At 47.5% G+C, this 24,505-nt stretch overlaps 2 protein-coding genes and 1 pseudogene across 3 annotated transcripts in view; 2 read left to right on the forward strand and 1 right to left on the reverse strand.

The window, feature by feature from the left end:
* PPIL2 (peptidylprolyl isomerase like 2) overlaps positions 1-5,285 on the forward strand; it is a 27,402-nt gene extending 22,117 nt beyond the window's left edge. The window contains exons 15-20 of the mRNA XM_023528162.1: positions 2,994-3,050; positions 3,731-3,803; positions 3,900-3,962; positions 4,057-4,196; positions 4,447-4,569; positions 5,076-5,285. Of these exons, the coding sequence (XP_023383930.1) occupies positions 2,994-3,050; positions 3,731-3,803; positions 3,900-3,962; positions 4,057-4,196; positions 4,447-4,543 (430 nt within the window). The 3' untranslated portion in view covers positions 4,544-4,569; positions 5,076-5,285. The remainder of the gene's footprint in view (positions 1-2,993; positions 3,051-3,730; positions 3,804-3,899; positions 3,963-4,056; positions 4,197-4,446; positions 4,570-5,075) is intronic.
* A 1,128-nt stretch (positions 5,286-6,413) lies between these two features.
* Positions 6,414-24,505, reverse strand: YPEL1 (yippee like 1). 2 transcript variants are annotated; one of them, XM_011355954.2, is made up of 6 exons: positions 24,457-24,505; positions 20,372-20,640; positions 15,043-15,325; positions 11,510-11,553; positions 10,899-11,007; positions 6,414-9,533 (listed from the first exon to the last, which is right to left on the reverse strand). In XM_011355954.2, the coding sequence occupies exons 3-6, from the start codon at positions 15,157-15,159 to the stop codon at positions 9,444-9,446; spliced, it is 360 nt and encodes a 119-aa protein (XP_011354256.1). In that variant the 5' UTR covers positions 15,160-15,325; positions 20,372-20,640; positions 24,457-24,505; the 3' UTR covers positions 6,414-9,443. The 2 variants fall into 2 exon arrangements, with proteins under 2 accessions (XP_011354256.1, XP_011354255.1); XM_011355953.2 differs by lacking the exon at positions 20,372-20,640.
* On the forward strand, positions 15,577-15,683 carry LOC111737092 (annotated as a pseudogene).

Consider the following 24,505-nt stretch of genomic DNA (forward strand, 5'->3'; position numbering starts at 1 on the left):
TGCCGTTGACTAACGTGGAGTGCGATTACCCATCCAAGCTCTTACCTGTCAAGTGTGACTGGTTGGCCCAGGCCTCACAGGCACAGGTGGAGCAGGAAGGGGCTGGGACCACTTGGGACTCGGGCCTCTCCCATGGGGAGCCCCCACAAGATGGAACATTGCCCTTTTATACTCCTGTGGTTCCTTAGCTTAAAAGTGACTAATTCCAGAGGATTTTCCCATAAACCCTGTACATCCTTAATAAGAGCCCTCCTGCTGAGAGCGCCCTCCAGAGGAGACGTCCTCACATGCTCCACGAGAGGCTCCTGGCTTCCTGGCTCCTTTCCTCTTCAGTTGTATACTACATTTCTGTGTAAATCAGTATCTTATTCTGGACTTTATTCTGTTCACTGCTGTTTGTTATTCCTGCACCAATATTACACCTGTTTGATTATGTTGGCTCTCTCTGTAGGAAGTCGTGTAGGCAGGTCCACTCTTACTGTTTTCACATTATTTTTTGGCTTTACTTAGTTGTTTATTCTCTAATATGAACTTTAAGATCACTTTATCTAGAGCTTTGAAAATTCTGTTTGGAGTCTAACCAGAATGATGTAATGTCTATTTTGGAAGAATAGATGTATGACATCTTCCATCTAAGAATTTGGCTTGACTTTCCCTGTAGATATGTTTTATGTCTTCTAGTGTGACTTTATAATTTTCTTCATGTGGGTCCCCTGCCTTCCCAGATAAACCTACTCCTTAAGAATTTTATAACTTGAGATATTTGTGTAAATGGAATTTTCTTCTGATTCTATTGCTTAGGTAGAGAACACCTATTTATGTTTAGCCACTTTATGAAATCCTCCTATAATTCAAATAGTTTCTATTAAGCGTGTTTTGGGGTCTCTAGATACTCACATTTGTTAGCACAATGTGGTATCCTCTCTGATTTTCTAGTGTGAACACCAGTCACCTCTCTGTCAGGCCTGCGAGAGAGGACGTGGGCGTCCTGCTAAGTGATGTGTTGTTTTGCCATCTGATTAAATTTGTCATTGAGCCAACTTTTCTAGGAGAAGTTGCGGAATTTCCAGATGCTATTCTCCTAAACATGTATTACTTTTCCTCTTGGAATTTGTGGATGTAACCACTGGGTTGACCAGCTTTTCTGTCGCTGTTTTTCCTGGAGTAAACCCAGGCTGGTTCTTGCTGTGCTGTGGTTTCCACTGGATACTGTTTTCGACTGTGTGCCACTCTCTCCACATGGCAGCCCGGTCTGGTCTGGTTAGGGCCGGGTGTGAGAGGGGTGCAGCCCACGTACTGTGAGCCAGCTGTGACTTTATGGCCTGGGGTAGTTTAACTTATGCTGGAGTCAGCTGCTTGTTAAGTTAGTTGGTCAAGGACAGATTGCAAATCATTCAGGCTGATCCTTTAGTCAGATTTCATTTCATGAGCCAACTGGGCACTTTCTGTTTTGCCACAATTTAGTTCATCCTTCTCTAGATTTCCAGACTTGTGTCCCTGGCATCTCATTTCTGTGCTCACATCTCCTTTCTTATCTCTCAACACATCTATGCTCCTTTATTCCTTAGTGGTTTGTGAAGGGCTCGTCGTCTTTACTTTCTAATATTTTGTTTCCATCTTTAACTTCTTCCTGGTTTCTTTTCTCTTTCTCTCCTTTCTTTCATGTCTTATTCTCTGCCATTAAGGACGTCCGAGCCTGTACACAGGGAAGGTGTGCGTTTCCCTTCTCACTGCTTGCTGGTCCTTGGTAGTTTCCATTTCTTCTTAGTTCAAAGAACTAATTTTAGACATTTAACTTTCTGTCATGTCTTTGTTTTCTTTCATTTTTCTATTTCCTGCCTTTTTCTTCAGGACTATTTTCTTTTAAGCTTCCTTAACTGTGTTAGAAATTAGCAACACATACCTGCTTGGTGGCCACAGTTCAGGTGTGCACAGGTGCAGGTTTTCATGGCTGTGGAGAGTTGTCCACTGGCCTCATCTGGTGGGACCTGGCGGGCTCGGGAGGAGAGCCATCTCTTGATGAACGTGGTGATGCGCGTTGATAAAGCTCAGGGATAGAGACCTCCATCCCTCACTGGCTGTGGGTTGTCAAGATATGGGAGACATTGCACTGTGTCACAACAGGGCTGCCCTGCCGTTTTCTGGGAAATGGCTTCATGCATGGTAACTGACCCTGGAACAGTTTTTGCCTTCATCTCCTGTCATCTCTATCCTTTTATTTTTAGCCTTTCAGATTCTCGAAGTTTTGGGGCTGTCTTTTTAATGGCACGCAGCTAAATTTTGGTTTAGTTCAACCTGACAATCTTGTGCATACTTAACTTTCTAGTCAGTATACTGCTACTATCTTAATTTGTGCTTTCCGAGTACCCTTTTAAAATATTTTTTGTTTCCTCCTTTCCTCTTTGTTCTGGTTTGGAAGTTAGAAGTTTCACTTTTGGCCTTAAGTACATCTACTTAAAGTCTGAAGTTACTAGTTTAGATATCTGCCTCTCTCCCAGACAAGACCCCTCGTCACCCCCAACCATCCACACATTAGTGTAGTCAGGGATTTTAATTCCACTTTTTTATACCAAATCAGAAGTGAAAACTCTCTAGGTCAGTGTTCCTGCCCGGGTGTCCCTGCCTCCTTTCACGTGTTCAGAGTCCTTGGTATTTTAGTCGGTCTCTCAATAGGATGGGTGCTTGTCTTCTACTTGCGCCCACTCCAGAGCAGCCTGTGCCTCAAGGCTTGACAGTGTCTGCCTGACAGGAAGTTAGCAGCAGCCATGCCCTGGGCCTTCTTCTGGGGGCCAGAGGCCCAGGTCCCCTGGGCAGCTTTGGCTGACAGCCTGTCCTTGACAGGCAGGGCATGGGGGACCAGCACATGAGCGAGTAGTTTCCCAGAGCAGGCTCGGGGCGGGGGGTATGCATGTGGGTTTGTGGCCTTGAGGGCCAAGGCCAGCCAGGCCAGCGAGCTCTCATGCTCTTCCTGACCCTCCTGTCCTCCTCCCCAGCTTTATCACCTTTCGCTCCTGCGCTTACCTCGACAAGAAGCACACCATCTTCGGGCGGTAAGAGAACCTGCTGCGTGAGGTCTGGGGTGTTGGCGAGTGTGGGCTCCTTCCTCTCACTGCCTTTTCCCCAGGCCTGGACCTGCGCTACTCTGCCCTCGTGACTGGCCCTACCCGTAGTCGTGGCTGTGCAGAAGTGGGGACTTGGGGCTTCCCTGTTGAGTGGAGGGGAGGCCAACTCCAGCCCCGCCTGTTGGCTGTCCTGCCCAGAGCTACCTCTCGGGCTCTCCTTTGGATGGGCCCGGATCACGCATCTAGGCCACCTCCTGTCGTTCTCTTTATCCTCTCATCCAGGGGTCAGCAGACTTTTCCTGTGAAGGCCCAGGTGGCATTTCCAGCTTTGTGGCTTCATGGTCTCTATCTCACTCCTCAGTTGGTTGTAGCGCCAGAGCAGCCACAGGCGTGTGGGGGCAGTGGGTGCACTGTGTTCTCCCATAAAACTTTACTGAGAGCCAGGCGGCTGGCTAGAATCGCCTTGGGCCCCTCCCCTCCCGGCCCTGCAGTCTTTCTGCCTCCCGTCTGTCTGCGCCCTTCACCCGCTCGCACCCTGTGTGGGGCCTTCCTGGGCCCGCAGCCCGGGCCTGTTCTTAGCCTTGCTTCTTGGCGTGCCGTGGGGACTTGGCCTTTGGGGTGCCTCGGGCTGGGCACATTCAGAGGCGCCCCTTGTCTCTCTGCTGCAGGGTTGTTGGGGGCTTTGACACACTGACAGCCATGGAGAATGTGGAGAGTGACCCCAAAACCGACCGCCCTAAGGTTTGTGTCCCAGAACATGGGCTGCTCTTCTGGCTTGGCACTGGGTGGGGCCTGCTGCCTCTGCCGCCATGCTCACTCGCCTGCCCCCTGCTGTAGGAGGAGATTCGCATCGACTCCACCACGGTGTTTGTGGACCCCTACGAGGAAGCCGATGCTCAGGTGAGGGGGTTGCAGCTGCCACCTGGGAAGGGGCTTGGGGGAGTCCCACCCAGCTCCAGGGGCTGTGGGACAGCACTGCTCTGCTCCACCACAGATCGCTGAGGAGCGGAAGAAGACGCAGCTTGAGGTGGTGGCCCCTGAGAGCACAGTGAAGAAAAGCCAGCCCAAGTCAGGGAGCCTGGGCCCCCCAACATACCGCCAGGGGGTGGGCAAGTACATCAACCCGGCAGCCACGTAAGTGGGGTGGGGGCTGGCGTCTGTTTCCATAACATGCCCCACGTGCTTACGGACGCCCACAGGTCGGAGCCTGCTCGTGGCAAGGGGAAGCAACGAGTACCAGGGTTGAGCTGTGTGCATGTGCTGGGGGAGGGGTCTCAGTGCAGGCTGAAGTGAGACTTGGGGTGAGGGTTGCGTGTGTAGACACATGGCTCCCAGCTTGGGGCCTGGTACCCCATGGCAGCTGGAGTCTGGCTCTTCTTCCCAGGAAACGTGTAGCAGAGGAAGAACCATCAACCAGTGCGGCTGTCCCCGTGGCCAAGAAAAAGCCCAGCCGAGGTTTTGGGGACTTCAGCTCATGGTAGCAGCAGGCCTGCTGCTCTGGACACTGGTAGGGATGCCAGGGTGGTACTTGTGTCCACACCTGTGAATTTTCTGCCCTCACAATGCCTGCCCTTTGGGCTGTGACTCAGTGAAGCTCTTGCTTGTTACCTGGGTCCTCTTTCTTGGCTCCTGGAGCCCATGCCTCCTCATCTCTCACCTGGTACAGAGTGGCCGGGCCCCGTTTCTAGGCCTGGGCCCAGCCAGAGCCCACGTCTTGGACCACCAGGCACGGGAGATCTTTCTTGTTAGATTGTCAGATCCCAGACCTTCCTATCTGGAGACTAGGGGTGGGGCACCAAGGTCGGGTTTTGACAGACCTCAGGGGTTTGAGGACCCTGGATAGAACCTTTATGTTTATTTCCAAAAACCTTTTCTGCTGCATTTTGCTTGGGTTCACTGAATCCAGCCTACCCATCAAGGACCATGGGTGGTCACAGCCATGCCCACTGCATGCCTGCTTTGGCCAGCCTGGATCTGGGTTCTACCCCAGGACTGCCTACCTTTCTTTCTCAGGATGGTGATGAGACCACATGTGGGTGAAGCCAGCTGGCTCCTGCTCTCCTGATGGGACATGCAGAAGGCCCCGGCGAGCTGGCGTGTCCCCCTTGTCCCCACCCTTGTGCTCAGACACTACCCTCAGCCCCAGCTCTTAGCGGTCTTTCAGGCCAGCCGCACCAGCATTCCTAAAAGATCCCTATTTTTCTATAAATGTCTTTTAAAAACCTACTCTTGCCTGCCTGTCCTTGTTTTCCATTCATTCTGCAGCCCATGCCAGCTCGGCTTCCCTTCTCAACCGTAACACCACTACCTCAGCTTTCCCAAAGTGCCTTTGCAGAAGCGTGAGGACAGCCGTATCCTCCCAGGACTTCCATCTCCTCCAGCCCGGGGGCTCTGAAAGGGTTACTGCCCACCCCTGACACCCTCCCTCAGTGCCTGTGGTCCTGAGGTTGGCACAGGCCACCACGCCTTCCCGCTCGGCAAACTGAAATTCTAACTCGGCTCCATCCTTTTTTTTTTTTCTTTCCGTCCTCACCCAAAACCTTGACTCCATCAGTCTCTTCTGGAGCGTATTTTGGCTCTTATTTTCCCCTCTGATACTGAATCCCAGGCCCAAGCCCTTTGTCTGTATGTAATCTACCTCTGTCCATGCCCCTCCTGCATGCCCACACAGTTGCCATGTCACCTTCTCAGAGCTTACCAGCCCTTTGTCATCTTGCTTCAGGCCAATCACTGGCTTTCCACTCTGCTGAGAACAAGGTCTGTACCCCACCTACAGCCTGTCCCCCTTGCCCATGACTGTCAGCCAGGGACCTGAGCTCTACAGAGGGACTTCCTAGCCCCTCTGCACCTTTAGCCAGGTCCTGGTCTCTCACTTCTTCACAGCTCCTTCATGCCACCCTCCCAGCTACAGCTCTGAGAACCCACTTGTGAAAGGCTTACTTGCCATTTGCACCCACACTCTATCACGGGTGAAGGCTGGGTTGGAAGGAGGGTGAAGGCCCTGGGGGGTGGGTACAACATACCAAGGGCTCCTGAGCTTCTTGGGAGTGGGGGCCTCACCCTTTAGCAGTTCAGAAGCAGGAGGTGAGTGTGGCTTAGCCGCAGTCCTCTATCTGCACAGGTAGGCTTTCCTCAGGCCAGGCTCACAGGCCGCAAACAGATGGGGAGCCCAGTGGCCAGAGCTCCAGAGAGTGCTTCTGCGGTGGTGGCCGTGTATGACAGAACAGGACCGAAGCAGCCTAGGGAGAGGAGACCCTGGACCCCTTTGCTCCCAGTGGGAGCTGCGGGGCACCAGGATCTCACCCCTCAGCGTCAGGGCAGAGTGCTCGAGACAGGTGTGCTACTGAAAAAAGAGACATCAGACATGGAAGCTTTATTTTTAAACCTCACACAGACACAGATGACCAAGGGCTGGACACAGGGAGGCCGAGAGAGGCTTGTGCGCTCGGGCTTGGCGGTCCTGCTCCACGGGGCGAAACTTTGGGCTGGCCCAGGCTGCAGCCCCAGCGGAGCTGCGGGAGGACAGGCTGGTCCAGAGCCTTTGACAATGAGGGTTTACATTTCCATAGGCTGTTTGTAGCTTAAGTCACAGTTTTCCAGATAGTAAAACCACTTGGATTTTGTAAGTACCTGGTGAGGTCACTGGGTAAATTAAAGGACTTTTGAAAAATTTCCATTTCTGATCCTTGCTAATATCTGACAGATGCCATCAAGAAAAAGTGTTAAGGTATAAAAATACTATACATATATATATATGTATATATAAAATGGCAACAAAACTAAACCGCATTTCTAAAGCAAATGTATTATGCCAGAGGACATGGTGTCGTTTAAATTAAATGCATTTATAATCCTGGCATTACCTCTCGCTTCTCTCAAGGAAAAGATACTTTAAATAATTTAAATAAAAGTCAGGGGATGTTATTTACTGTTTAGGAATTTAAGAGGGTGGAACATTCTAGCACTTTACCAGCACATCATGGTCTTGTTGACGTCCTTCCCTGAAGCCAGCTCACGGTCAGTTCATTTGGTTTCAAAAGGAGCTTGGATTTTGCAAAAGACCAACAAAAAAGTAGTAAGAGTGTTGGCATCAATTACAAAAAAATACAAATAAGTCATAGGACCACGAGGAAAAAATTTTCAAGGCCATCACAAAAGACGATACAAAAACCAAAGTGCTCAAATTGAAGGAGCAGTAAACTTGCCCAGAACATATAAAAGCTTTAAATATAAGTTTAGTATATACAAAAATCGGTCAGAATAACTTTAGATTCTTCGATTTAAGTAAAGACCTTATGGAGAGGCTCAAGAGCCACTGTCCTCAGCCCCGCAGTCCGTCACATGGCCCCCCGTTTCCCTGGTCCTCGCCTCCAGATGCAGTACTGCGGTTTGTAGAGGGATCGAGATGAGAAGGGAAATGTCAGTTTAGGCCAAGTTTTCAATTCGTACTCACTTCTTACGGAAGGTGTCTTTCAGTCCCTTCCACGTTTGCACTAAGGACCGAGCCGCAGACATTGACTGTTTCACGTGCCAGCGTGCGAGGGAAGCGTCTTCAGATTTCGGACCACGGCAGTGAGAGCACCGTGTGAGTGACTCTGCCCCGGAGGCTTGAAGGCTGCGCAGCCGAACACTGACTTAGACACACGGGGATGTGCTGGGACAGCCTAGATCTGCGGGGACATCAGCTCAGGGAAGCAGCAGCTGGCCAGAGCACCCACAGCTTACAAAGCTCTCCCCGCTATAGTCGAGGTGAGCATCAGGGCTCCTCCGTGCGCTAACACGCCCTGGTGTCCCAGTGCCCAGGGCTGTGACGTTTCCCACACTCCGAGGGTCTGAGTCAGGCAGAGACAATACCAGGAGGGAGCTCTAGGTGAGTAGCAGGGGGCCCAGTGCCTGCACGGGCCACGGGTTCTAGGCTTAGCAGAGGCTGGAGGTGTCCCCAGCCAGTTCACGCTTGTTGTCACCGGACTAACCCTGTCTAAAGGCAGTCTCAGGGCCATCCCACAGGCTGAGAAACATCTAGGTACACTGCTCTCTCCCTGCATCCCCCGGGCCCTTTTCTTGCCCGTAGATGCAGGGGTCCCATGAGTCTCATGCCATGGTGACCAGAGCGAAGGCCTCTCCAGATGTCTGGCGTAGTAGGCCAGGCCCACTGGCTGGAGTCAGGTTGGAACAGTAAACACCAAAACTTCTTTGGGAATGTTTTTTGGCCTCCATTCTCTGCAAATTGGCCAAAATCCCTGCGTAGTGCCTACTCTCTGCAGAAGCACAGGTGGATTGGAACTTAAAATACGTGGTAGAAACTCAAGACTTAGGAGACTGTCCAGGTCCCTTCTGTGTCAGCCCATGGGACAGAACAAGGCGAGACAGGGTGACCCGCTCAGTAAACCAAACATCTCATTTACAAAGCGGAAACCTGTCTTGCAACTTTAACCTTTTCTGAAAACATTAAAACAATCTAGCAAATCTCAAGTTTAGAAGTTAATCCTGTTAGTCTTGGCATCTTTTGTATGTAAAAATAATTATTTTCTTCAAGTACATCAGAGTAGAAAAGGAAATCCGATTTACTCGGTCCAGTGTGTTAAACTATTGCTCCATGGTCCAGCAACTCAGCGACTGACCAACACAGAAGCCCCACCTCCAGGCCCTGGGACAGGGACTGTGGCTTCTGCACAGGTGCCCTCAGGCCGCTGGAACAGTCCTTGCTAATGGCTAGTTTGCTTTCTAGCTAAGGAAGATATTATCTTAAATGAGCAAGATGATCCATTAGACACATTTTCTTTATTTACAGCTTATCTAAAATATTATCAGTGGTGTCCTCTGTTTTTGAACATGACTAAAAAAACACCCTTGGTGTATAGATTTGTTGTTGATTGCTTATCAAGAAGCAAAATGAGCGCTATGACTTAACAGCTCATTTGCAAGAGGAATAATCAATTTGTAATTTTGCAAATTAAGTAAAAAGTAGGCTACAATACCTTCACTCTAAACGACAGGGGTGAAGCTGTTCTCTAAGGAGACCCTGTCCCTGCGGTCTGTAGAGATTCGGTTTGGTTTCCATCAAACATGAAAGATGAAAGAGCACAGCCCAACTTTATCTTAAAGGCAGAGGTTAAAGAAGGTATTAACTAGACGGATAAGTCATCAGTTGGTTAATTCTTTCTCTAGAACTTGAGACGTTAGGAAAAGGTCATCGAAACATTTCAGAAATGACCACATACGTGAAGAGGATATAGACCGGATGGAGCCTTACCCACAGGAACAGCAAGGAGAGGCCGGCCTGCAAGGTTCAAGAAATATTGTCATCCAGGATGCTCCTATGTTTCCATTACATTACAGTCTCATAAAACAGTATTCAAAAGAGAACAGAAAGTCTTCACTTTACTCCCAACCATTGTCTTTGATCATGTGGGCAAGCTCAATAATAAATTTTCCTTCCTTATATTTCTGACTGCTCTCAAAGGCATGTTCCTTTAAAAAAAAGAGAGAGAAGAGGTTTCAGGACAGACTTTCATTTTTCAGCTACATTATACTCTAAGCAGAGAAAAGCCTATAGTATGGCTCCCCAGATATTCCCTGTGCCAGGCTGGTGGCTGGGAGGAGTCTGTTTCAGATAATGAGCTCATCGAGGGCAGCGCAGGCCTACTATATACTGTCGTCAAGTTACGGCCAAACTTGTAGGGCAATATGAATTCAGATTTGTTCCTGGGCACTTATCATGTGCAGGGCAATTTGGGAGGTAGGAAGAGGAGCAAGATGCTCCTTCCGGGGACTCCAAGTAAAAGGAGAGTGGAAGGGACAGCGCCGAGCAGACACTGGTGGGAGAGAAGGCCCTTTGTCGGGGGGCAGCCAGGGGTGGAATGGAACAGGCGAGCAGGTGTAACGGCTAGGGGAGCATGCAGGCCTCGCTGAGCCCATCTCCGTGCTGGAGACTGTATCCCCTCGTATCTGATGGGGATATGGGATACCAGCAACAATCAGGAATTCCAGAAGGAGGGAGAGCAGGTGGCCTTGACGAAGAAAACCAGAATGGCTGTGGAAGACAACTTCCAGGAGGTGCCGCTCTAGATGGACCTCGCATGCTGAGTCGGGGGGTATGCATGAGATGGCCAGAGGCTCTAGGTGTACAGGACAGAAGCTGGGGTAGAGGGACAAGTTTGGGAGCAGTCAACAGACAGGACGTCAAAACAGGCTGATATCAGAGGAAGGTCAGCGGAGAGGTGGGAAGAAGAATAAGCAGAGTGTCGAGGAGGAGGGACCTCTCACCACCGATGCTCAGCAAGCAGGGGAGGGCCAGGCCTTGGTGAGGGCAGCGGGGCCCGGCCTGCATCTGTAGCGCGCTCGGGGTGGGATGGGGAAAGAGCCACAGTGGCGAAGGCTGCAGATGGGGTAGGATGGCAACAGTCAGCTCAGGTGCAGGGAGGAAGAAGGAACTAGGAGTGACAGTCCCCGGGCGGAGGGCATCCGGGGCCTATGAGGCGAGAAGCCCTGCAGATGGTCTGCTGTGACCTCTACTGCAAATTAATGTCACCAGCCACCCTGGGACCTGGCCAGGCAGTGATTGTCCCCCAGACAGGAGAGAACAGCCTCCTTCCCCTTGTTCCATGGGACCCTCAGAGGGAGCAGGGTCCGTGGAGCAGGGCTGTGCACCCATACATCTTTAACCGGCTTGAAAGAAATTCTATTTAAAACATGTATTCTTTGTAAACAAGTCTGATAGGATTACTCGTCCAGGAGAAGGTCTTACTCCTTTGCAAATTTTGTTTCCATTTGTAAATGTTTTATTTATTACAGTAAATCCACATTCTCTGATGTCAGAACAAGGTGGTCACTCACATATTTCCACCCGAGCGTGGTTTTGCAGTTTTCACAATAGATGTCTGCGACAGCGTGTAGGCCAGTGAGAAGGACTCTCTCTTCCGCGGGGCCACAGCCTACATTCACCCTGAAGGGAAGGAGGCAGGAGATGCTGGAGATGCCCTCCCTCAGCGGGGCATTCCCACCCCCACCTGGAAGGGGTACCCAGCTCCTACCCTGGTCCCCACCTTTGGGTACTGGAGATGCAGCAGTGCTGCGGCTTAACTCCCCACCTCCCCAAACCCCTACCCACCACCACCTCTTAGAAGAGAAAACTTTTTATTTCTCCAGGACGGGACAGGCTGTGGGGAGGTGACTACAGTTCTGTAGCAAAACTGAAAACCCACCACAAATGGGAAACAAAGCACAGCCTGTGCGCGGGGGGCTAATTCCTTGGTTAAGAACATTACGCTTTCCCGAAACTCAGACTAGAGAGAAAATTCTTTAAGATCATGTAAGAGGCACTGGGTCATTGTAGACCACTGGTGAGTGCTATGTATTCCAGCTTTGAGGAGTTAAATGGATGTGATACAATAAATGTGATGACAGCGAACACGGCACGTCTGCAAGGCTGATGCAGCGATACTCACACAGAATTGAAGAGGTAGGCGCGTCCCTGACTTCCCTGAAAGGACTGCAAAAAAGAATAAAGTTTTAAAAGATTCGTTGTGATAAGACAAAAAGTGACAGTGAGTGTGGCACTTTGGAATCAAAGTGGAGAAGCTGTGTTTCAGGCCACGAACCGCAACGTGAATCGAAGGGCCGCCTTGCAGAGCACGAGAGGCTTGCACTCAGGGCCCCAAGCAGGACAAGTATGGTCCCGACAGGAGAGCCCGGGGGGTCAGGACACTTCTAGAGCCCCAGAGGGCTGCCCGGATGCTGTCGTTCACTCCACCAGGGCGTGATACACGCCTGTGAAATATTAAGGGCAAAGGGACATTTCCAGGTTTTTCCACTGACATTAAAAAAATAAAGTTCACAGCACAAGATGGCTCCTTACTTAAAGGAAAGTACGTTCCAGTGACAGCTCATCTCAGGAAAATGTTACAAGCTAAGAAATAGCTTGAAGCATATTCATGTGTTCTAAGACGACCAAGGAGGCAGATGAGGGTATTTGTACCTCCCTGATCGTATCAGGTCAGTCCCGGGACTTAGCTCCCACAACCTGTACTCTCAGGGAGCAAGCGGGAACACCAGCTGGAGGCTCCTCTGCCCTAGTGCCAGGCTCAAATGACCAAATAGAACAGACAGATCGCAAAACTAATCAATGAAATGCAAACCGTATCAAGAACACTTCTTTTGGTTTCTTTGCCTATCACAAATTCAAAAGACTGTGAAGAATGTTGACTGGCATACAAGTTGACTATCAAAAAGTAAAAGGCACATACTGAATGGCCCTGCATTTTTACTTCTAAGAATTGACTATAAAGAGTGAATCGGCTGGAGTACATGAGGAAATGTGACAAAAATGGTTACCATAAGGTGTTTGTAATCCACCCCCCCAAAATGGGTGACAGATACCACCAACAAGCAAGCAAAGAAGTGTGTCCACATCCGGGACTCGTGTAGACATTAAAAGGGGGACGGAAACAGATTGTTGTGAGTGGGCGTGGAAAAAAAGTAATAGAATACTGTTAAGTGACAAAAAGCTAGCTGTAAAATGACATGCCTTGTGAGCCCCTTATTTAAAGTAAAAATGTGTTCCTATGGGCAAAAAAACCACACAAAAAACAAAACAAACAAGAAAACAGACAACATATACACCAAACTACTAAGTGATAACTCTAAGGAATGGAGTTGGGATAAAGAAGGAGGAAAAAAAATTCTCATTTTTTACTTTATACATTCTCATCACTTTAATGTGTAATTATAAGCAAGTTTCTTTTATAATTAAAGAAAACAGAGCCCCAACCAACCCATGATGGACATTTCACCTGAGCAAGAAATAAACTTTTGTTTTAAGCCACTGAGATTTGGGGCTCTTTGTTATTGCAGGAAACCTAGCCTGAGACTAGCAGTGTTTTGATTTAAATATACAATTTTCAGACTTAAAAAGGGGTCTTCCCTTACATAGCTTCCTAGAATAAGGAATATTATTTTATGTCCCATTTAACAAAGAATCATCTTAATGGACTTTTCAAATATCCCTATCAGCCTTCAATTTTCTAGAATGATTTTCCTAATTCTCGCCTATTCTTCAAGTCCTTATTTTTTACACAAAGTTTGGATAAATATGTGATTAGATCTGTGGTTCAGATTCAAGCCACAGTATGACTTCAGCAGGGCTCTGCAAACTTCTATAAAAGTCAGGTGATAACTATTTTAGGTTTTGGGGGCCATACAGCCACTGTTGCCAAGTACTCTGTTGTGGTGATACATAACACTTTACAAAAACAGGTGGTGTGCCAGATGTGGCCTGCAGACAGTTTGCAAACTAGACAGAGCCTTCTAACAACTAGACCTACCTAGACCAAAAAGGCCCCCTTGGGCTAGAGCAGTGGTTCCCAACCTTTTTGGCACCAGGGACCAGTGCTCCTATGAGAATCTAATGCCTGATGATTTGAGGTGGAGCTGAGGTGGTGATGCTAGTGCTAGGGAGTGGCTGCAAATACAGATGAAGTTTTGCTCGCTCAACTCTGCCTCTCACCTACTGCTGTGCAGCCCAGTTCCTAATAGGCCACAGACCAGGGGTTGGGGACTCCTGGGCTAGGGGCAGCTTGTTGCAAAGATGGACCCAGAGGCTGGTGAACCGATCAGGACAGTACTGGGTTCTAGTCTATGTGATAAGTATTATGGCAGAACAATATAAGGGTGAGAGAGCAGTTTATCACCAGCTGAAACACACATTGGCAGCCTGTGTACCGGGAGAGGTTAGGTTCTCAGCACCTTTTCATCCTGAAATGCTCATTCGATGTCATGACTGTTTCCGCCTAGCAGGCCTCTGCTCTTGATGTGATTTTAAAAACAGCTTAATGGCTTTAGGGTTCTTTGAAAGAAGCAGCTCAAACTCCTTTTGGCTCACCTCATGATGGATCCACCAGCCGTAATGGTGCCTGACTCTGACACCTGCTCAGGTGTCACAGGCTCGGCAAGGTCGCTAAGCCGCAAAGCCCCGATGTGGAGGCCCCAGAGTGGCTCTGCCCTGGAAAGCAACCAGGAAACCAGGTGCCCGAGGTACTCCTACTTCTGACCTGAAACTTCTGAATGGATAAACGAGCCACAGAAGCAATGAGAGAAGAGAAACTCTGCCTTGTTTAACAGTTTTTATTTTAGATGATGAACAGAAACGAGAAAACCTCTCGTTATTACCTAATCAAAAGACAATTAGATAAATGTTCTAATTGAATGAAACAAGAAGACTAAGCAAAGATTCCTGAAAGGCACAACTTCCTGACGGACTTTGCTTTAGGAGGAAAACAGGGTTCATGTAGCCCAGGAAGGCAGACCTGCGAGGATGGGGGAGGGTCAAGACCTGTGAGGATGGGTGCGAGAGGACTGTCACTGTTCCCCGAGGGATCATTCACTTATCCACTGTTTGGATTGTTCTAAATGTTCACAGTGGTTGATTATAAACATTTCATACCACTAACAGAGTTCAACTTAATAAGGAAGAATCAGGCTGTTCTTTTCACATGTACCAGACCGTTCCCAATCCTGCAGAGTGCCCGCAGCTTCCCTCCTGGGCATTTTCCTGAAACACCCCATGTCCCCTAAGATAGCCTCTTTTCCTCTTAACCATTCTGAGTTTTAAAAAGTTCTTAATTCCTTTATTATTAAACTATTTCCACAGATTTTCTGGACTTCCTTTGTTCCTTCAGTGTCTCTGGTTTCACACTAATTTTACTGCTCTGACAAATAACTGATTCATCTTGCTTTTCGTGATCTCTGGGAGTCTCAGTTGCCCAGCCCTCCAAACTCACCCATGGGTCGAGATCATGACTAAAATCGTGGTGTAGCCACACCTGATCATGCACAAACTTTCATCAACGCTGCCCGGAGGCTCTAGACTTTTACGACACAGCAAAACCAGGAAGCCATGTGATGGTTCAGTATTCATCTACTAATTAGGTATGATAATCATTGTCAAGGGTGTCTTGTTCATTGCTAGACACAAATCACTTGCCTTGGAGATCAGCTCATCATGATTGGCCAGGTGGGCTCTGCAATGGACACAGCTGTATGTTCGGTGGCAGTTTGGCAAATAAGCTTGGAAAGTTTTGGATTTTGTCATCTTCACCATCTCTGCTGGGCACTCCTCGCTCAGCTCAGGGCTGGCACTGGAAGAACTGGGGCTCTGCTGGGCTCTCTGACAGAAGAAACACTGGAATATACACGCAAGAGCCGTTGTTGTTCAGAGGGCGTGTGGCACTGTCCACACAGCTGGGACAGGAGAAAAATGTCACAACCTGTCAATGAATCAAGATATACAGTGAGTTGCAGAGAGAATGAAATACATCAAGAAGATGTGTTTAGGATGCATTTATTTTGAAGCATGGCGGGGCGGGGGGTGGACAGGACTAGAAGTTAAAGATCTAATAAAATAATAAAATAACTACTTACCAGTACTTACAGGGAAATGTATAATCTTAAAGGATGTATATTAGGAAATAAGACAGGTGGAATTAAGGAACTAAATACTCATCTCTAAGAAGTTAGAGTGTTGTATAAAAGGAGAGACAGGGATGGAAGAGGCCCTCAGGCCTGACGACACACACACGGTTAGGACACTGCCACCTACTTTGTGGCATCTAACCATAGTTTTTTTGTGAAAAAGGGCAAAGGGATTAACAAGTACAAAAGGACAGATACAAACTAGTCATGGAGACATAAAGTGTAGCTTAAGAAAAACAGTGAACAATGCTGTAAAAAACACGTAAGGGGGAAAAAGGGTACTACGTTTAGTGGCGTGACCTTTTTGTGAGTTATACAGATCTCTAATCGTTATGCTGTACAACTGAAACCAATATATTACTGTGTGCCAACCATAATTAAAAAAAAAAACTCATTGGATTGTACAATGTAAATTAAGCAACTAGCTGTCTATATACTTCAATAAAGCTGGGGGAAAAAAGAAGTTAGAAAGGTAACAGAAAAACAACCCAAATAAAATATAAGAAAGGAATAAATAGGAAAAATATAATGAAACAGAAAAGAAAAACATGAATACACTAGAGAGGCCTAACAAAGCCAAAAGTTTGTTCATGCAAAAGATGAATAAAATTGACAAACCTCTAGTAAGACTGATCAGGGCAGAAATAGCTGTCAGAAATGAAATTGGGATATCACCCTTTTTGGATAAGAGTCATGGATAAGAGGATACTGTGATCAATTTAAGTTGATGTATTTCAAAATGGAAACCCCACAGATAATTTCCTAGAAAAAAGTATAACTTTTCAAAACTGACTCAAGAAGAAACAGAAAACTTGAATAATCTTATTAACAAGAAATGGAATCACTAGGAAAACGTTTCCTCCCCAAATATACACACACACAAAACTTAAACAAACCGAAAGGCCCAGAGAGCATCACTGGTAAATTCTACTAAACATCAAGGAAGGAATAATTCCAATATGACACAAACTCTTCCAGAAAAGAAAAAGAAGGAGCACTCTCCAACCATCCAATGCAGCCAGCTTAATCTGATACCACACCTCGATTGGAGCAAGACAAGAATGAAAAACTCTCTATAATTTCCTTCTTAGGAACCGAGATGCAAACATCCTAAATAATACCACCAAACAGAATCTAATATCATTTTAAAAGGATAATACAATTAAGTTGATGTTATCACAGGAATATAAGATCATTTAATATTAGAAAATATAGTTAATAAATTTACCATCTATTGTTCTCTTAATCTGTTTATCTCAACAGATGCAGAAAAAGCATGACAAAATGTAACATCCATGCGCAAATTAAAAAACGTTCTATGCAGACTAAGAATATAAGTGAATTTTCTTATCTGTTCAGAGACATCCACTAAAAAGCCCACAGCAAACATCACGCTTAATGGTAACACTTAAGGAAACATTCTTTTTGAGATCAGGAATAAAACCAGGATGTCCTCTCTACACCAGGGGTCTCCAACCCTGGGCCACAGACCTGTTAGGAACCTGCACAGCAGGAGGTGAGTGGAGTAGCGGGCCGGCAAAGCCTTGTCTGTATGTGCAGCCGCTCCCCAGCACTAGCATCACCCCCTCAGCTCCACCTCAGATCATCAGGCATCAGATTCTCAAAGGAGCACCGGTCCCTGATGCCAAAAAGGTTGGGGACGGCTGCTCTACACCATTGCTTTTATCCAACACTACCACAAGCCCCAGCCGGCTCAGTAAGGCGAGAAAAAAATAAGACAGAAATATTAGAAGGGAAAATATACAACAGTGTAACAATACAATGTATTTAAGAATAAATTCAATGACATGAAATGCTTTTACAGAGAATATTATAAAAATCTGAGGGGTATTACAGAAAATCTATATAAATGGAGAAATAAATGATTGGGACTGGAAGACACGATAAATACATGAATCCTCCCCAAAGTTACCTTTAAATTAAATACAATTCAAATTAAAATTCAGGAAGGTGTGTTGGTGCGTGTGCGTGCAAGCCAGAGAGCCAGAGAGACTCGGTTCTAAAACTTATCCTAGAAGTATCTGTAGGGGAGGAAAAAGCTTTCCTTAATCCTTTTAGGGTCTTTGGCTGGGTCTAAAAGTTAAACTGACAAAGACAGATTAACAGGAGAGTTTTTAACATGGTAGCCTTCACGAGAGAATGAAGATTCAAAGAAGTGACCAGAGCAGGAACCTTTTATACCTTTTAGACAAAGAGTCAATCAATTTGTGAAGAACTGACAAGGCAGAGAGGTTTGGACTAGGGGTATATTCCATGGTGAGGAGGTCACTAAAAAGATAAGGGTTTAACAAGGTCTGTGTGTACAGGTTTCTTGGCCCCAAATTCCCTGTCTCTGGAGGTAAAAACGTCTTCACGCCTCCTAGTACAGGGAGAGCACCTTTCACATGAGCTTTATGGCCTGCTTCAGGGTACAAGGGCAAGGCAGAGAGGTCAGAGCGACCTTCCCGCTTCTGCCGTTTTCTCAAACTCCATCAGCTTAAGATATTTAATATGCCAGTGAACATGTTGTGGTAGTGTGTCCTGAACCCCATCATGTCAAAAGCCCAAAACTGGAGAAAAGCAAGGTGTGCACATGTTCTCTGCTGGAGTCTGCCAGAAAGCAAGTCCCGTCATTTTCCACCGGAGGCATCAAGACGGTGTGGCACTGGCTCAGGACAGAAAACAGGTCAATGTGACATGACAGAGAGCCCAGAAACAGACCTACGCATAGGTGAACACCCGATATAGCAAAAGTGGCACTGTGGCTTGCTGGGAAAAACAGATTTTTCCCAAATGGTGGTGGAGAATTGCGTATCTAGGAAAAGCAAAGTTGGATCCTATTTCATACCATAAACAAAAATTAACAGCTTATCACACTTCCCAATGGTGAAAACCAGCTAGCAAGACTACTGTGGAGGAGATTTCTACACTAGGTCTACACCACCACATCGAGACATCTAAAACGCAGCCTGTTTCCTTCTCCAACATGTGGCCTTCACAACCGAGTGTTCTGGTATTTCTGAATAAGCCTGATTACACTGGATATTCCCAATTAGTGAGTCCCAAAACAAACTTTTCTCCCCATTAGCTGCCATTATGTCATGTGCCCATCCTAAAATTTTCCCTTGGGTTTCTTTAGAATCAAGGACAAGATGTAACATTAGCTCCAATATATTTGATCAGATTTTATCTGCTGTTTCAACCCACTGGACCCTTTAGGAATGAACCCGGGCATCCCTTCCATCTTTGACGAGCTCACCGACATGTCCCAGGGAGGTCACAGAGCATCAACTCGGACAGCACCTACACCAGCCCAGCTGGCAAAGTCCTCCCAGATGCGTCTCTACTCCCCGCCCACGTGTCCCACGCTGTCCACGTGACACATCCAAAACCACATTCGCTCCACTAATCAGTCATGACCAACGAGGAGTGAACTTGTTCTGACTTCACTTCTTATTGAACTCATGTTGACTGTTTTAATACCTTCACCTGAGTTTTTCTCTTTTTCTTGAAAGGAAACTTAAATTAATAAACTTGTTTTCACCCTTCTCTCTTTTCCTCGAAACTCTTTTTACAGCATAATGTGAAGGGCAGAGAGACAGGAAACGGATTACTCAAAGGCTGGTTATTCAGGTCTCTTGAGTTCTAGGAACCCTTTACTGGCAAAAAAACACTGCTCCCAGTGACCAGAACGGAGAACTATGGAAAGGGCCCTGCCTTTATTTACACTGTTAAACAAGTGATATTCATAATTATATAATTATATTCATAATTAGGATGGGGGCCAGCCCTCATTTTTAACTTTTGAATGGGATACCTTTAAAAGTAGCAACTTGTCAAGGGTTTTCTGTTTACTCCTCAATGCCATGAATGCCTGTCAGTCCACTGAGGCCTCCACCCGACAGCCCCTGCCCCAAGGCACCCTCTACCTGAGGAGCCTGAGGACTCCTTCCCTCTCTCTAAACCACCCCTCCATCAGCTGTCCTGAAGGCTCCTTTCCTTGGGCCGGCCCTGCTAGTGGCCCTGTCACCTCTATGAGCCTGGTCCACTCTCAGTGCTCACGGTCAGCCCTCACACATGTGTTCCGTCATCTCAGTCCTGACCTCTACCCCTTGTTGCCATCCCTCGAATGGGGTCCTGGCAGAGCAGTGGCCAGACTTGGGTTTGCAGTCACTGGGAAGTGTGTCCTGTTGTGTGTTAACGAGGCTTTTAAACTGGATAGCTACAGTTGCAGTTTTCAAGTAACCAGTGTACAAATAGGCTTTTATAACAAGACCTGTTGGCAAGTTAGGAATCATCCTGAAATAACTGAAAGACAATGTATCAGGTGAACCATGTCCGCTACAGGACATTGTGTTTCTGGGTTTGGAGGGCAGCTACAAGATTTTCAGAAAGTTGATAACACCACTGGCAAGATGTAGCCATCTGGTAGCACCCATCGGTGCTGTCAGGCACATACCCATGGACCCCTGGACCCCTGGACCATCCTCACAAAAGATATTAGAGTGGGTAATTTTTTAAAGCAAAAACAATATTCTGGATTCCAGAAGTTTCCTCTCCTAAAATAGGCACATATAATTATTTTAAGAGAACATGAATCAGGCCCATGTCCATATGGTGCCGTTACCACACTTCTAAAAGCAAAAACATTGAGAAATAAACCCCAACCAGGCAGCTCTGACACTTACAGGATGGAGCAGAGGCTGTCCTGGGGCAGAGGGCTCCCTTCCCTCTCTCTAAACCACGCCACCGGGTCCTTACACCCCCAGGGAACCATACCCCGAGACACCCCATTCTCTATTCCCCATGTCATTTACTTTTCCTCCCAGTGTAAACACTACCTGGCAGGTACGCTCGAGTTCCAGTTCTCCATGTCATCCACGGGGAGGAAGGGAGGCATCAGAGAGACAAAGAAGCAGGCTCATCAGTGTCAGAGGGAACTGGGGTCCCCCTGTCGCTGGTGTGCTGATGGACAGAGCTCCAGGGGAGCAAGGGAAGAAAACAGCTCAAAAAGATGCAGTGCGTGCTCATGCGGCCTGCCGTGTCTGGCCAGAGTTCATGGAGAAAGCAGATCCCCGGGTGGGTGGCACGTGCAGGGACAACATCCATCCTGGAAAAGGAAATGCAGCTGCTCCCAAACAGCCTCACGGCCAAGGCTAGTACTATTTTAAGTAGCTGACTCTATGAAAATCAAAGGAATTAACAGCAGCTCTAAGAAATGGGTATTCTTATCAGTCCCACTGTGCAGACAGAGCAACTGAAGCCTGGAGAGGTCAAGCAATCTGTCAAGGTTGCACAGTAAGTAAACTGAGGTGCTGGATTCAAAGCCAGAGAGTCTATATCCTAGACCACTACACCTGTAGACAGGTGGACAGATATGAACTTTGCTCATTGATGAAAATTAAAAGCACACTGATATCTGCCTCACAACGCAGCAGGTTGGCGAAGATTTTCAGAATGTTGATAATACCACTGGCAAGATGTAGCCATCTGGTAGCACCCATCGGTGCTGTCAGGCACATACCCCTGGACCCCTGGACCCCTGGACGGAAGGCCCATCCCAGGCTTACCTCCTATTGACTTGCACATGTGCAAAATAAACCAGGTAACAATTGTTACAATGTTGCCTATAACAAAAGATTAGAAACCACAAGTCTAACCCAGAGACTGGCCAAACACTAAACATGAATAAGAAATAGTTCCAAGGAGGGGACCTCGGGCTGGGAACAGGAAGGGCAGGGGAAGTGACTTCCTCTTCACTGTCTGCTTCTTTTTGCAACTTTTGATTTAGGCACCAAGTCTATGCACTGACGATTCACACTCATACATGCACACACAGGCATGGAAAGGCCTGGAAGGATTTACATCAAAGGGTGACTGCAGGAGGACAATTCGCCTTTGGCAGTGCCAGATTCCCTTCACGCACATACGGACTTCCATCTTATTTGAATTACAGGATGAAAAGTTTTTCTCCACATTTCAGGAACTGCAGCCTTGATGGATCCACCAGTAGAGCAAGAAGACTCCTTCAGTCTTACCGCCTACACAGCTGTCCTCAGATAAAGTCCCCTCAGCCCTCTGCAGACTCCACTGCCCCTGCCTCTCTAGGGAACCAGAGGGGGTCTGGGGTCTTGCATCGCGCAGTGGCCAGGTTGGCCTCTGCCCTCCAGGCTGTCATCCTCAACTTTTTTTCCCCGCCTGAGCTCAGGTCCTGCTTTTGCATCTCCCATTAGACTACTGATCAATGAGTTTGCACTGAGACTTTCTTTTACAAGAAACTTTCTTCTTTATTTCTACCATCAGGAAGTTTCCCAGCATAGCCCGGGGACACATCCTAGCAGTTCGCTTGCTTCCTTGTCAACACAGGAACTACGCATGCAACATGCAATGCTGCCCTTCTTTCCAGTTGGGAGGATGGGACTAGACCTAGGAGACTGGATTGAAACAGGAGGAAAGAGGTTGGGAATCTTAAACTATTAATCACACCCTAACTAAAGCAAGTACTCGAAATCCTGTGCTGGGGCAAGGGAAGGAAAAACCCGAAACAAGAGGAATCAGAAAGGGGCCAGCGCCTGCGGGGAGTGTGCTGACGCTGATGCTGGTAAGAGAGGAGGCATCATGAGGTTTGGCAAGAAACAGGCTGCCGGGATGGGGGTATGGATGAGGCTGAAAGAAGGCTCAACTCAAACTGTGCCATGAATTTGGTGGCTAAGATGTTACCCTATATGTAAAATGGGGGTAATGTGCAATTCATAAGGTGGCCCAGAGAATCACACAAGAGGTCATGTCATTGGTACAGTACAGCAGAGGGTTAGCGAGCTCGGCTCAACACTGCACAAACCCAACAGGGAATTCAGGTCCTGGTTCTGAGGCTGGGTAGGTGCCCGAGCAGGGGTCCCCTCCCAGGCATGGACGACAGTGGGTTGGCTCCAGGATTTCCATTTTACTCTTGGCAGTAGACAAGTTCTTTCATAGTGTCCTTGTCTGTGTCACAGTGTCACCCAGCAGGCCGCGTACATCTCATCCTCTTGACTTCTTTACCGAAACCTACTCACAATGCCCTCCCCAGAACCTTTAGCCCTCCAGTGACCTGGCTGTTCAGAACTTTCTCCAACCTCCGCTGACATCTCATCAAAATTCCCACTCCCTAGAACCTTTGCTGGTTAGCAGATCTAACTCCTTTTCTAAAAATTTAAAACAAAATGAATCTCGAATCAAGTGTCAGAAAATGGTTTTAAAGCAGGAGGACTTCTGTTGCCACTTCATAATCTACATTATTTTCCTTTTATTAGTCTTCCAGGGAGAAAAATACAATAAAAGTACATGGCAACCCCTGCCCTCTGCACTACCACGCCTGTCCCTTGACAAAGGGTCCTCGTGGAACTCGGTGAGGACAGGTAGAATCAAAGACAGACGTTATTGGTATGCTACTCTCAACATAAAGAGCTTTACAAATTTTGGTAAACGGAATTTTACAAAAACGGAATGACTTAATGTCTGGAAGTTAGTTAAAGGAATATACATGTCAGTTGTTAATTTTGGCACGTGCACCATGGCAGTATAAGATGGCAGCAACAGGGGAACACTGGGTGTGGAGCATTTGGGACTGTCTGTACCACCTTTGCAATTTTTGGAATAAATCTAAAGTTATTCCAAAATAAGAAGTTCACTTAAAAAGCAGAAAGACTACTGCTCATATTAGTAATTAAGATCATTTAGTAATTTTTTTAAAGCACCCAATACAGGCCAGACCCTGTGCTACATGGCCGTGGTAAGTCATGAATTTTCTCTGGCCTTAGCTCTGAGGAGGAGTTCCCACAAATGGAAGACACTCTTACCCTGTGAGATGCAAGGGGAGGGAGCATGAGGGTCTAGCAGAGCCTCAGCATTAGCATTCCTCAGACATGCCACTACTGTCGCCCAAGAGCCCAGGCTAGGGGTAGGGGGAACCAGTGCAGATTAGGAAACAATAATACTGAGCTCAAGCCCAGTGCCTGGCACAGGGCAGGGGCTCAGCAAACCTGTCCAATACACTAGAACGGAGCAGAGGCTAGAGGGTGCGCAGACAATGGGGGAGGGGCAGCTTGCTCAGGTGAAGCACCTGAAACGTTCCCCAGAGGAGACAAGCCTTGTCTTGAGGCTTGGGTAGTTTAGGAAAGCAAGGGACTGGTTGGTGGAAAAAGTAACATTCTTGGCAAAGGAAACAATAGATTAAGGTGTTACATTTTGGATACAAAGAAGAAAAAAGAAATGCAACTGAACAGAAAAAACTTGGGGGGTGGGGAAAACTAATGTCTTTCAAGGCCATTACCTATCTAAAACGGAATTCAGCCTTCTTTCCATACTAGAACTCAGCACATAATCTGGACATCGAATATGCCAGAGGCAGGCCTTGGGGAGGAGGACCCTACTTAGCAGGTTCCTGAAGCCAAGGCTTTTGCAAGCTCTGTTTAATAGAGCCTAGTGCCACAAGTGGTGAGGACAATTCATTTTAGTCACGATTTTCGTGAGGGCAACTTGAAAACCGTTTCTCCCTTTTCTAATCATTCCTAGGAGACCTCTTTTGTCCTCATTTCCCTCCCCAAAAGTGAGTTTTTTAAAAAGAGGAAAAAGCCCATTATCATGTAGTTCATTCTCTCTGCACATTTCTCATGGACGGGTTGGGAAGGTGGCCGGGAAGAGGGAAGAAGAGGGTGGGGGGAAGCAAATAGGCTTTGTGGTCTGCTCCAAAACGGAGTGAACCAAATATCAACAAACCAAATAATCAAATCAGAAGGAAAACAGCGACAGGTGCGACCCACTCGCGTCCCGCCCGCCCGCCCGGACGTCCAACAGGTGTCTCCGGGCCCCGCCCGCAGCTGCAGGCTCCTTAGGTCGCCACAAAGTAGCCGCCCGAGCAACAGTGTCGAGGCCCGCCCGTACTCACGGCCGCTCCGCGGTCCGCGCCCCGGCCCGCAGCGCCCATCCGGCCCGGG

Source organism: Pteropus vampyrus, unplaced genomic scaffold (assembly GCF_000151845.1).
Source record: "Pteropus vampyrus isolate Shadow unplaced genomic scaffold, Pvam_2.0 Scaffold23, whole genome shotgun sequence".
Lineage (NCBI taxonomy): Eukaryota > Metazoa > Chordata > Mammalia > Chiroptera > Pteropodidae > Pteropus > Pteropus vampyrus.